The 13408-nt window shown below is 42.3% G+C and overlaps 1 protein-coding gene across 1 annotated transcript; it reads right to left on the bottom strand.

The window, feature by feature from the left end:
- Positions 1 to 4545: 4545 nt before the first annotated feature.
- Positions 4546 to 11201, bottom strand: bcl6aa (BCL6A transcription repressor a). The gene is made up of 9 exons (XM_050054764.1): positions 11124 to 11201; positions 8762 to 8933; positions 8426 to 8647; positions 7374 to 8339; positions 6904 to 7085; positions 6647 to 6814; positions 6416 to 6546; positions 5964 to 6101; positions 4546 to 5862 (listed from the first exon to the last, which is right to left on the bottom strand). The coding sequence occupies exons 1-9, from the start codon at positions 11152 to 11154 to the stop codon at positions 5719 to 5721; spliced, it is 2154 nt and encodes a 717-aa protein (XP_049910721.1). The 5' UTR covers positions 11155 to 11201; the 3' UTR covers positions 4546 to 5718.
- Between the last annotated feature and the right edge of the window lie 2207 nt (positions 11202 to 13408).

The raw sequence follows: 13408 nt of genomic DNA, 5'->3' as shown, positions 1-13408 counted from the left end.
CATATTGATCATGTCATTGTCATTTACAGGGATGTTTATGTAGTTTTACCAGTGAAACATGTTTAATTATTTTAGTTTTGGCCTTTAAAATATTGAAGAAAGTTATTTTGTATATGACTGCATTCATGGGAAATAAAAAGGAAAGTCCCGTGGCCTCATTGTGCTAGTTATCAGAATCAGAATATCAGCATAACTTAAAATATGTGAGGATGATAGTGAAGACATGATGCACCATAAAGTGTCCTCTGGATGTGCTGTAGAAGTTCAATGTGACATGTAGAATCGTTTAATTCTTCTTATTAATTACTCATAATTTATACCTATATTTACAGGTACTCTATTGGTCCATTTTGGCTTCCATATTACAAATTGAAACGCACTTTTATGTTGTTTTCTGGTGTAATGTTGTCCTATGGAAGGCCTGGAAAGTTGTCTGACTGGACCCTGAAATGGTTTAATAAATGGTGAATTAAAAAAAAAAAAGATAGCTATTAGGGCTGTACTGAAAGTCTTCTTTTTAACTTCTTTTTAAAGCTTCTAATGAGGTTTTCGAATGAAGCATCTGATGTCAACACCCAAAATATCTTTTAAAAATCCTAAATCTTGTATTTGACTAAAGTGATTTACTGTGTAGGGTTTAGTGGCATCTAGTGGTAAGGTTGCCGATAGGGATGCACGATCGTATCGGCAGAGCATCTGTATCAGCTGAATCGGCTGATTCGGCTTTAAACCGCTTTAATTCAGAATCAGCCAACATGCTTTTTCATATATTGCACAATGAATGAATATTACATACATTGAAAAGCATTGTATTTCACGTCTCCATCTGCTGGCGGGCCGTCACGATAAGAGTATGCAGCATAATGTGATGATAATTCCACGTCAGAAGAGATCTGATGATCAGTTAATGTAACAGGGTCAATTATACAGCAGGAATATGCGTATCAAAGTCAGATATTAAGTATTTTAATTAAAACAAAATTATTTTCAGTTATTACCTGACACACTGAGGCCTCCATAGTCAATATGTGGAACGTTTGATACGCAGGTTCTGTACCCCTACGCTCACCTTTGGGGGTACCCCAACTATAAAGGGGTGTCTCCCACTTTATCTCTCCCCTTTTGCTGTTGTACTTCATGATAAAGGTAAGCCACATTACTCTTGTAGTAATCTGTGTTTTAGCACTGTTAAGCTATGCTATATTATTCAGCCTAAACTTATTGTATAATATGCTAATATATTCCTGTGTCACTTCATTCGTGTGGGGGCTCAAGTTCACATGGTCGTAATTGACGGAGGATTTTGTTTTTACCTCTAGCTGTCAGGAATAAACATAGATCGCCTCCAAAGATATCCACAGTCTGGGCCTCTTCATATCAACACTACGCAGAAAATACTGGAGTCCACCTGGTACATAAAATTAAGTGGGGAAAAAAGTGGGGTTATCAGTCAAATGAGTTGTTACACATCGGCATATCGGACATCGGCAAAAATTCCAATACTGTGCACCCTTAGTTGCAGGTAGCAACCAACTGAACCTTCTCCCGTGTGCCAAGCATGGAGGAGAACTACAGTGGCTGATGCAGAAATGCAAATGGCCCCGTCTGGAGCCAGTGGTTGTTTTGTCTGTCTGGGCCACTGTAGAACAAGATGGCGGACTCTGTGGAAGAGACCCACTCAGTATGTAGATATAAACGGCTCATTCTAAGGAAAACACAACAATCACAAAACACAGTTATGAATGTTTTTAACCATTTCTGTCAATAGATGCCCATAAGTCCTAAACACTGGACTTCTAAATTAGTTTGTCTTTTTAATCAACTTGAATTAATGAATCAATGTAATTTATGGTGCTGTTGAATCGCCGTCAGACCTCCCTGTTAATACTGGTGCGTGCCTCCTTTCGTGTGCAGCAAGCGGCAGATCAGATAGTTATTTGACCACAGTGAAAATGTATTTGAAATGCCAACAAATATGGACTGAATCAGAATATTTGGTTCAATACAAACTTCTTTTGACGACTTGACCTTACAACGCTCTGTAGCTATTGGAAATATCAGCCTCTCATGAGTTGGAAACAGTCCTACGCAGCCACCGCTGGAATCTAATTTTACATATTGTATAATATTGTTGCCTGATCTGTAGAGATTACAGGTTTAAGCACAATGATTAGACATTCAAAAAAAGGCTGTACAGCATTTCAGTGTTGATGTAGTATTTGAATGTCAACGTTATGAATGAAGCTTCGATCTATTCAGTACAGCTCTGCTAGATACTGCTGTGTATCTTTATTGACTCAGTTCTCAGACTCTGAGCTTCTCTTCTTGTGCTCCTGTTTACCATTAACCTTGAAGTGGCACTTGTGGCCACAGTGTCTGTTATTCAGCTGAAGTTACGTAGGCTTGCTTTAATGTTTATCTGACAGAATGAGTGAAGGTGCAGTGAATGGCTTGTTGGTGAGCAGTAAAGTTTGTAAGCAGCTTTGTGGACTGTTAGTGCAGTTTATAAGAGGTGAAACTAAAATGCCATATTTTCTCAGTGTTAACAGTAAAGTTGAGAAGTAACTGGGAACAGGTTTTAAAAGACATTGAATTCATTAATCTTAAAATAAGGCCTTTATTGGTATTAAAATGTCTTAATCTTTCAAAAGTCTCAAAAATGCTAAGACGTGATGGAGGATTTTATGGATCTTTTTTTCTGATGTTGCATTGTAAAATAATATTTTACTGAATGACAGTTCTTGCATTAACTTCATAAAGATCAGGACAGCCGGACAAATGACACTCGTATTTTGTTTCTGCTCAGAGCGGAGGATCCACTGTGTGCTAGCGAGCTCTCACTGGCTATAAGGCTGAAACCCGTACAAGGCAAAGTGGCTTTTGGAAAACCTTTGGTTCTGGCATTCATGTGGATACCACCTGACATGTTCCACCCACTTAAACACCGTTGCAGACCAAGTACCCCCCCTCATGGCAACAGTACTCCCCAATGGCAGTGGCCCCCCAGCAGGATAATGCACCATGCCACACTGCAAACATGGCTCAGGAATGGCCCAAGGAATGTGACAAAGACCTCAAAGTGTCAACCTGGCCTCCAAATTCCCCAGATCCCAATCTGAATGAGCATCTGTGGCACGTGCCATTAACCCACCTCACAACCCACTGGACTAAATGGATCTGCCGGCAGCGCACTGGTGCCAGACACCGCAGGACACTCCCAGAGATCCTGTGTCCATGCCTCCACAGGTCAGAGCCATGTCCCATCCAGGGAGACCCCACCTTGGATTAGGGTACATCTGGGGTACCAGCACATCACTAGAATCCTTGAGCAGATTGGGACCTGGGAAATTTAGAAGCCAGATCGACACCTTGAGCTTTGTGTCACGCTCCACAGGCCATTTCTAAACAGTTTGTGTAGTGTGGCATGCTGCTTTTTTCTGCCACTGGGGAGTACTGTTGCCATGAGGGGGGGTACTTGGTCTGCAACAGTGTTTGAGTGGGTGGAACATGTCAGGTGGTATCCACATGAATGCCAGAACCAAAGGTTTCCCAGCAGAACAATGCATTGGAACAAAATAATCGAAGTTATTCACTTCACCTGTCAGTGGTTTGAAAGTTTTGCCTGATTGGTGTATACTCTGCCATGAGACAAAAACATTGTTTTATGTTACAAAAGTTATTTGATTATTAATTAATTTTTTATTAAAATCATTCGTTTTTTTCCCTTGAAATTTGGTTATTGTTAAATTAGTCTCAAGCAAAAAACACAGTCTTAAAAAGTCCAAAAGCCAATTTGCCCTGAGCTGTAGAAACCCTGTGTGTAGTTTCTTCCTGTTACTGCAGTATTTACAGCACTTTCTAAAAGCGAAGAGATTTGTGTGTGTCAGATGTGAATTATGAAAGGTTGCGGGATGCTGCTCTTTTCTTGGATTCAGTTTTGGTCAACAGCTGGAGAAATCATGCACAACATCTCTTTTTTTAGTTGCTATTTACAGTAAAAGTACAGTAAAGCGTATTTTGTGGATTCAGTTTTATAAAACTAAAAATAAAATTATGATCCTCTGATCTGGTCAAACTGGTTTTACACTTAGAGAAGAGTTTACATATTGTGCTGTGTTTGATCTAAAAGTTATGTCCTCTAGTTTTTATCATGGCCATGCTGAGGTGTAATTTCCAGTGGGGACTAAAATCCCATTTCTGGCAACCCGCATTTTCAAAAACTTTTTTTTTTAAACCAGAAAATTCATGTTTAATATGCTTCTGTTAGACAGCTGTCGGATCCTGGCTGAGATTGTGAATTAAGATGCTGGTTTTGCTGTGACATACTCCAAACAATGCCACAGATGAGCAGCATATTTAGTTTTATTCTGGCAGAATTTAGCGTGAACTTAATTATTTCTTGGATTTTTATTTGGTAACTGAGGTCCCTAATGTGTGTCGATATGCAGGAAATGGGATTCAATTTTTCTTCTGGTAGAGGACACCCATTATTCGGTGTCATTTATCTCAATATGACAAACTCAATCCGGTGTTAATACATAGAAATCCAATACCTTTATTTTACATTCATACATCTATAACATTGTACAATAATTTTAATGCAGTTAAAAAAGCCCAATCCAAAAACAAGTCCTGAAGATTTACAATGATGAATTTGCATGTTTTAAGGTTGGTGACGAGCATTTAAAAATATATACACACGCTCACTCACACACACACACTCACATACACACAGGGGGGTTAGGACAGGTGTTGTCCTTGAGTTGTACCTTGATGGAGCTGGGCTGAATGGAGAGGAATTCAGACACCATAGAGAAAGGCACATTGAATACACAGTGTATGTACAAACAAAAAACCTTGACACTTACACAACTTTACTGTAGGAGCTAGAACAATGACCAAAAACTGTAAACCTTCACTTATGGAAAACAAATGAACAAAAACAAAAGTCACATCTATACAAATACATTTGAAGCAAAATATTTTCTTGGTCATAACAAAGCAGTACCTTGAAATGCATCTCAACACTTAAGATTGGCTCTGCCAGCAGAGAGCAATCCCACAGATATAATTACACAATATGTCACAATATTTATGCAGTTGCCCACTTCATGTGCGCTGACAACTGGCAGAGTACCTCATGCATAACCTCATCAGACAGCAGCAGCAGTCATCTGATATGTTTTGACTGAATCCAATTACTATGTCGTTTTTTTTTTTCTCCCACCTCACATGAATATGGCAACTTGACATGGTGCAACATGTACGTACATCTACATAAAAATGTATAGACAACTCTATACAGCCGCAAATCTCGTAATCTTAAAATATATGTACCACCCGTCAATCAAAATTTCAACACTTTCAGAAAAGTAAGTTCTCTGATATAAAATACTGTATTTTCAAAAAACAGATTGTTTACATTCCATCCTTCTCAACAAAATAAAGCTTTATATACGTACCTTCAAAGCTTAGAAACACTCCCAACATACATATATATATATATTCATATCTATATAGAAACAATAAAGTGACTAAGATGCCGTAAGTGGCTCTACGTTCACATGTAGTGGAAACCCGTTTAGAATGGCGTACGCAGCCAATTTATTTGTCTAATGAACACAGTGTGGCACTACAATTTTGGATGATTGTACAAGTTGGGGTCTTTAAATGCCAAGGTCAAGATTGCCTCCATTAAAACTGTTCCCTTCTTCCAGCTCAGCACGCCTTCGTCAAGTCAGTGGGCATGTCCGCCGTCGACATACGGTACTGGATCTTTGTGTTAGTGATGGCGCCGTGCTTCTGTCGAAGATGCAGCCGCAGCTGACTCTTGTGGCGGAAGTGCAAGTTGCATTTCTCACACTGGAAGAGAAAGCAAAATTAATTTGGGGAATTTTATGAAGATTATGCAAACGTGTGTTTTTTTTTTTTCTTGAGAAGTGAAAAACAGTTTGTGAACCTACATGGTAGGGCTTTTCTCCCGTGTGTATGCGCAGGTGGCTCTTCAGCGTCTGCAGGTGACGGAAGCGTGTTCCACAGATCTCACACGGATATGGCTTCTCACCCGTGTGGATCAACACGTGAGCGCGGAGATGAGCAACCTGAAACGTGAAAACATAAATAAAATCAGCGAAAACCAAATTATCTGACTGACAAAAAAACTTCAAGCTGTCTTCCAGGAATGAGTTATTTTCCACAGACACAATTTAATGAGACATTTCAGACAGCACACATATTAGCACTCATCGTAAAAAGCCAAAACACCCCTGAGGATGTTCCTCACTGTAATTATGTGTACGTCTGTTAAGCTGAAAATTACCACTCCCGCCCATAGTTACAGTTCAGAGTTGAGTATTAGTGCTATTAGCCAATATACAATAGAGAGGGAAAATATTGTATGTCAGGGTGTTATTACCTGTACAAAACGAGCTCCACACGTCTCACATTTGTATGGCTTCTCTCCTGAGTGGATGCGAGTGTGAGTCTTGAGGTTAGCTGGTCTGTTAAACTGAGCACCACAGATATTACAGCGATACGGCTTCTCTCCTGATTGAAGCAAAATCAGAGGGAACAAAAAAGTTAGACTCCAGCAGCAAATCAAGCAACAAAGGATCTGACAGACAATAGACGAGTCTCTTTGATGTACCTGTGTGGACGGTCTTGTGGCTGGCGAGGTTGCCCTTGTAGCGGAAAGCCGCCTGGCAGCGGTCACACTTGTATGGCTTGTCGCTGTGCACTTGAAGCATGTGTTGTTTCAGCGCTTCGTCCTCGGCAAACTTGGAGTCACATTCGTTACAGAAGAATGTGCCGTTTTCTGTGTGGGAGAAATTTCAGTGAACCTCTAGTCCTCAATAATAATTTTTTGATTTGTCACCGACACTTGAATACGAGTCGTAAACTCACCACAACTGGAGTCGGAGTATTCTGAGTGCAGCTCTGCCATGTCCTCTGATAGACGGGACCTGGAGGAGTTGGGACACACTTCTGAGTGCTGTGGGGACGGTGTGCCACAAGACGAGCAGTTGAGGCGGCTCAAGTAGTGCGGAGGGTGGCTGTCACCGTTCCTCAGTGACCCCTCCAGTGCGCTACAGACACAAAACAAATACTTCCAAGTCAGACGCAAAACAAACACTTTAAATCAGTTGTAAAAAAAAAAAAGTACTTTAAATCAAATAAATTGGAAAATTTTAAATTTGAAAAATGATCTTGGTGAATGTCCAAAATCTAGAACATCAAACTGGATTAACAAAAGCATAAAAACATGGCCATGAATTCCTCCGCTCTTATGATACCCTCCTACACTGCCCCATATCCTCCCAGGACGTCATACAAATTGGTTCACATGTCAGCTGTGCATGTGACAGAAACCTCACCTGTTAATGATGTTGTTGAGACGACTCGCCTGGGGCACGGGTAGGTCCTCACTGTGATCGTTGCTCTTGCTCGTGGTTTGTGGGTCCAGGTTCTCCGAGTCGCTGGGGTGGAGGTAGGGTTGCAGGCCAAGGCGCTGAGGTGACCGAAGCCCGGGATCCCGCAGCCCCACCTCGTCCTCCTTAGCGCTCTGATTCAGCACGATGAACTTGTACTTCTTCCAGTTGCGAGATTTGGGGTCCTGCGTCCCTTGCGGAGCTTGCACTACAGCGGCTTGGGAGAGGCCGGCGTTCTTGCTACTGCTGGACTCTGTTGGGGAGTTGGGCTGGCAGTCCGATTTGAGGGGGCTCTGCGGGCTGCTCATGAGGCTCTTGCGTCCAGCGGAGGAGATTCCCAGGGGGTAGTGCTGATGGATCAGGTCTTCCTCTGCCTGAGGAGCGTGATCTTTTCCCGAGTCTCTCTGGTGCTCGAGGGTCAGCACAGGAAACGCACGCTTCCTTGTGCCGAGCGCGATAGACTGGCTGACCCCCTCGTGGCTCTCCTTCCGCATCTCATCGTCTCTCCCTACCTCCCTGGAAGCGTAGGTGGTGGAGTGAATAATGCTGGAGGAGCTGGTGCCAACCGCCCTGGTGTATTCTGCCCTGATGATGTTGGCGCTGTCATGCGGAGAACAATGCTTGTGGTGGATACCACTCTTAGAGAGGTCAGCAAAAGCGTTTTTGGCATCAGTCAGCTTGCAGAGAGGGAAAGGGAATCCTGGCATGGGAAACTGCCCGTAGAGATGGTAGTTGCTGGGGGTGCTGACCCCGTTGAACATGTTTGAGCCGTAGGGCCTCCCATCCCTGAACGGACCTACGCGGCTGTGCAAACTGTCAACAACATCATGGGGCCGGTACGCGTGGACATCCTGAGGTAAAACCAAGGGACTGACCAAAAACTCATCTCTGGGCAGCTTGGCAGTCGGATCACTGTGGAAAGAATGAGAAGGTAAAAAACGAGACAGATGCTCATGATGATGAATTTGACCGATGTAATAGAACCTTATTCTGCCAACCTGGATTTGATGAATCTGTGGCAGGTGTCCACAACATGGTCCATCTGCAGGTAGATGGCTGTGTTCATGATCGCCATAATAAGACTCTCCTTTAGTGTGAGACGGGAGGTGTACATAAACTCCAGCAGGATGGCGAAGCCCTCTGGATCCACCTTTGGGTCCAGACTGATTGCATTAAGGTTGCACTTGTGGGAGTCGGTAAAGATGGTGTAAAACAGCCCACTGCGGCCACGTAACAGAGAAAGAGATACAGACAGAGCATACAAAGATCAGTCATTTCACCATCAAACAGCAGGAGAGTACTGGCTCATAAAACTTGGCCTGAATAACACACACCTGCAAGCCATGAGAACAGTCTTGTGTGCACGAAACTGCTGTCTGTTAACCAAGATAGTGACATCTGTGAGGATGTCTCTGCTGCGCAGCCGGTTCAGGTTGAGCAGGACATCACTTGCATGGCGTGTGAATTGTATGCAGCTGTCTGCTGCGCAAGCCATTTTGTCAAGTTCTGCAAGAATAAAAAATAAAAATTATTACACAAAAAAATAAATGTCCCGCTGAGTCAGTGCCACAATTCACCCCTCTGTGTCAGCGCTGGAGTTCAGGTGATCTTTAAATGAATTCATTGGGCTGAAATTATTTATGATCCTCACAAGGTCTTTATCACTGAGGCAGAAACAGGTGCAGCTGTTCCTCCAGAAGGCGGCGCCATTTATTAAATAAACACCGTCTAGACATTTAAATTTCTACCTTTGCAATCATTTCTCTCCCCCTCACTTTCTCTCTGTTGAAACCACTGGTTGACAAGTTAATATAACAAATGAGGCAGAGGAAAAATTTAGCACAGTATAACAGACTGGGGCAGACAAAAATATCCATGATATGAGTCTGTAATAACGGTTTTAAAAATAATAATTTTTTCCGGAAATATAAAAATAATGACATTGTTTCACACTGATTGATTAATATAATAAAAAATAGTAAAATACAATTCAAATGATGGCATGCCTTGAGTATAATTTTTAGATCTGTTAGCGGTTTTATTATTTACAAATTAAAATGAGCATCAGCTCGCTCTTATTTCTCTGAATTCAATCTAACAGAGAAAAGTTTGTGTCTCTGCCTTCAGCGCGCCGGTGTCGGATTTTCACCCTGAACACTCCTGAACAGTTTCCAGCTCACTTATCACTACAAACTTTGTATTGTCACTCAATAACACCCAAACTATGAATTTTAATTACAACCGCAAGATGTCCTCGCCATGATTGAATCTTCAAAATAAGCCGGTGCAGCTGGCAAGGTTACACAAGTAACACTTTCCCCTGTTTGCTCTCATCCAACCTGTGACAGCCCAGCAGCGCTTTGTGTATTCTTTCTCTTTCCTCTGCCAATATAGCAGCGCATTTCTGGGTCAGTTAAAATTTAATTTATTTAAGACAAGGCAGATTGGCTTTGTAATAACACGCACACGGATTTGCGACAGTATCTTTAACTGAATGTGAAGACTGAAGTCTGTAACTGGACACGTCCGAAAATAGAAGCAGGACAGAATGCAGCCTAAATAGACTGATATCCTCTGATCTGAAGGTGCTGGCTAACAAGCAGGAGTGTTGTCAGGAAATTTTAAAAGTTTACTAAGCACGCTCATTTCTGTCAGCCCAAATATCCCCCTTATTTTTTTTCTTTATTTGATGAGCCCCAGCAGTGTAATTGCAGCTGTCCCTGAGCACAAACACGGTCTGACCGAAACTCAGAAATGAGGCAACACTTTGCAGGGAAGCCAACTGTGAGCGCATCTCTTCAAACCAACTTGTTACGAGGGCTACCTCGGTGTCACAGTGGAAACACAACTTGGTGCGACGACGTGTCTTCTTGTAGCCTCTATCTACCGTGGAAAAAAAACCACACACACACTCACTCTCTCTCACACACACACACACACACACCCATCAGCACTAATGTTTCCGCTACAATATTACGGTAACAGAAGGGCTTGTTCGGCGCAGCCTTTTGCGCTCCATTGGAGCAAATTACCGTCGGAAGTTACAAAAAAAACTGAAGCTAAGGGTGCCATGCTGCCAGCAAAGTTAGTGTGACAGCGCTGTGTGTTGACACTGTAGCTATTAAATCAGAGCGCGTTTAAGAGCCGAGCAGCCAACTGTCCTCCCCGGGAACAGCGCACCACAGCCGGGGCTTTAGGTCGCCTTCACACCGCTCTCACAAAAACCCTAATTCGCCCTTCATCTGCACGAGTGTTATTACAGCTTTACAACATGACTCTGTGTCAGCGAAGCATGTCAGCCCGCTGTCTGCCTCTCTATCTGTCTGTCTCTCTGTCTGTCCCGCTGGCTCCAACCAGCCATCACAGCGCAGCGCGAGGCAGATGATCTGTCAGAGAGGGAGCCGCGCGCTGCCTGCCTGCCTGTCACTGCACGAGCCACTTCAGAGTTTCGACTCTGCACTGTTCAAACTGCCAGCAGCCCCTCACACACACACACACACTCACACACACTCACACACACACACATACACAGACACAGTCTCCCCTCCAAAAAACAGTCAAAAACAGCACAAATAGCTCAGTGTAAAACATCAGCAACACACAGTAGATAACAAGCTCAGTGTAAAACATCAGCAACACACAGTAGATAACAACTTCGCGCCAAATTAGAGGAAAAAAAGGAATTTAAAAAATCACCTGGTAGCGCTTTCCTAGAAACTTCTTGCATCACCACTTCTAAGAACCCCAGTTCTAAGAATCAGACGAGCTCAATTCTCGGAATTTGAGCCCGGGACCGTACCACTCCGCCGCGGCAGGGGAGTGACGTTTCCCCCCTCTGTGGCGACGACAACTTATTTCCAAAGCGCTTATTCTAGCAGGTAACACACATAATCACTTTAACAGCCAGCAGCGCGTGAATGCAATGTTTTACCAAGTGAATTATTTCGTAAAATAACGCGGGGAATTGTTTAATATCGCTGCGACCCCCCCTGCTATTGGTTGAGTCCACAGTCACAGCACGTCACCAGTTCCTTAAACCCAGCCCCCGAAATTCTCAGAACTAATTTATATTCCATGATTTAGGCAATGTGTCGTGTCGCTGCCGTCCGTCGCATTTAACACACAGACCCTACATGTACAGCACACAGACCGACAGCTTAATTAGGCCCATACGGACAGGTCGATGAGACACACTCTCATTTCTTTTTTATTTTTCTAGCCAGATTTCCTGCAGGTCCGCTGACTTCATAGATGGAGAATGCTGCGAGTCACCATCGGGGGTTTGTTGAAAAAGGAAAGCTTTAATAGATTTATTATTCACAAGTCTATAGGCAGAGTCGGTGTGGTGTGGATGTGATTGTTGTAGCTGGTGTCGATGCATGGTCCGGAGTTTTTCATACTCTCATATGCGCATATAACGGTTTAATACACTCGTGTTGTGTTAAAGCGGCTGGTTTTCTTCTGCAGACAGTGGGTGGCAGATTTAATTGTAGTTAACTTAACACAGAAAACTTGTTGCATGAAAGTCTAAAGCAGTGAAATGCAACCAAGCTTTAATTGGTTATATTTCAGAATGTGTAGGGTGTTGTAGTTTAAAATACCTCTTGTAGACATTCAAATTTAATGTCTGCTTTGCTGCTGTAATGTTATATCTATCATCCTCCCAAAAACACTTTACACACACTTCTTATTATGTATTTTATTTTGAAATGTTTCCTCCTTTTATAATGGTTTAATAACAAGGTCAGGGTGCTTGTGAAACCGTCCACATCAGGTGATATGCACACTTACAAACATTGCTCATTGAAATGCAAAGTGAAAGTTTCCTGGAAAATTAATTGAATGCATTGCTGTGATTTTTCTCCCCCTCTACCATTTAATTTAAGGCATGTGTACTCCCTGTTGCATCATTTCTCAGAGTTGGGCGAGAATAAACGCAGTCTTTCTTTTTTCTTCTTTTGTACTTTTCAGCTCACTAGTGTTTTTACTTCACGCTCTTTTAGTTTGGAACAGTCAGGCTTTTTGTTTAAGACGATGGCGCGAGAGATGAGAGCTGTGTGATGTGAAATGAGAACTGGTGTGAGTTTAACATATAGGTGGTGTGTGATGGCTGGTTCGGGGGGGGGTGTTATGACAGCATCTGAAAAGTTGTATTAATTTTAGGAGTTGTGGGCAAGCGTTTACTGTCAGTGACTCACCTTGGAAACTTTGTTTGTGGTGACTCCAAACCACGGCTTCCCCGTCTTTTCTCATCCCGTTCACCCCTTGGCACAGAAGCAGCATTTGTTGAGCTGATAGTGCACAACAAAGACAAGTTTGTACAGTTAATTAGAAGAAAGTGTACATTTCTAAATATATCTCCAGTATTAGAAATAAAACACAAGACCCCTGGTTTGAATTAAATGCTTTTGTGGCATTGATCAGATAAATATTAGAATAATTAAGCTGATACTCGTATCACTGTGACGAGTGAGCAAACACAGATTAAAGCGTGAGCTGTAGTCAGTTTTAATAATGATAACAATCAGTAACACATCCCATGTTTGAACAGACAGCCTTGTAATCTGTATTGGAGTTTTATTTTGGTAAACCATCCACATTTAGGCTTTTAATACGTCTACACCTACTGATCGCTACACATGTGAGCAAGGAATTGAGGAATATGTTGTGAATCTCTGACAAACGGAGAAGTGTAAAGTATATTTTAAACTTAGATTACCTTGATTTAATTTGAAACTAATTTAGTTTTGATTAACATGAGGATGTTTCTGTAATTTTACACAAGTCACAGTTTTGAGAGAGATTTAAAATGTGTCCTGATCCCACTGTTGTTGCACAATAATGATAACATGAGGTTTAATTCAAGGGCGTAGGCTTCTTTTAAATATTGGGGACACACACACACACACACACACATCCATCAGGGTATTTGGGGGCTCTCTGTCAGAACATTTGGAGCATTTTTCTCCATTCTTGAGAAT

Source organism: Epinephelus moara, chromosome 10 (genome assembly GCF_006386435.1).
Source record: "Epinephelus moara isolate mb chromosome 10, YSFRI_EMoa_1.0, whole genome shotgun sequence".
Taxonomy (NCBI): Eukaryota; Metazoa; Chordata; class Actinopteri; order Perciformes; family Serranidae; genus Epinephelus; species Epinephelus moara.
Note: the sequence above shows the minus strand (reverse complement) of the source record. Positions and strands in the feature narration are given on the sequence as shown.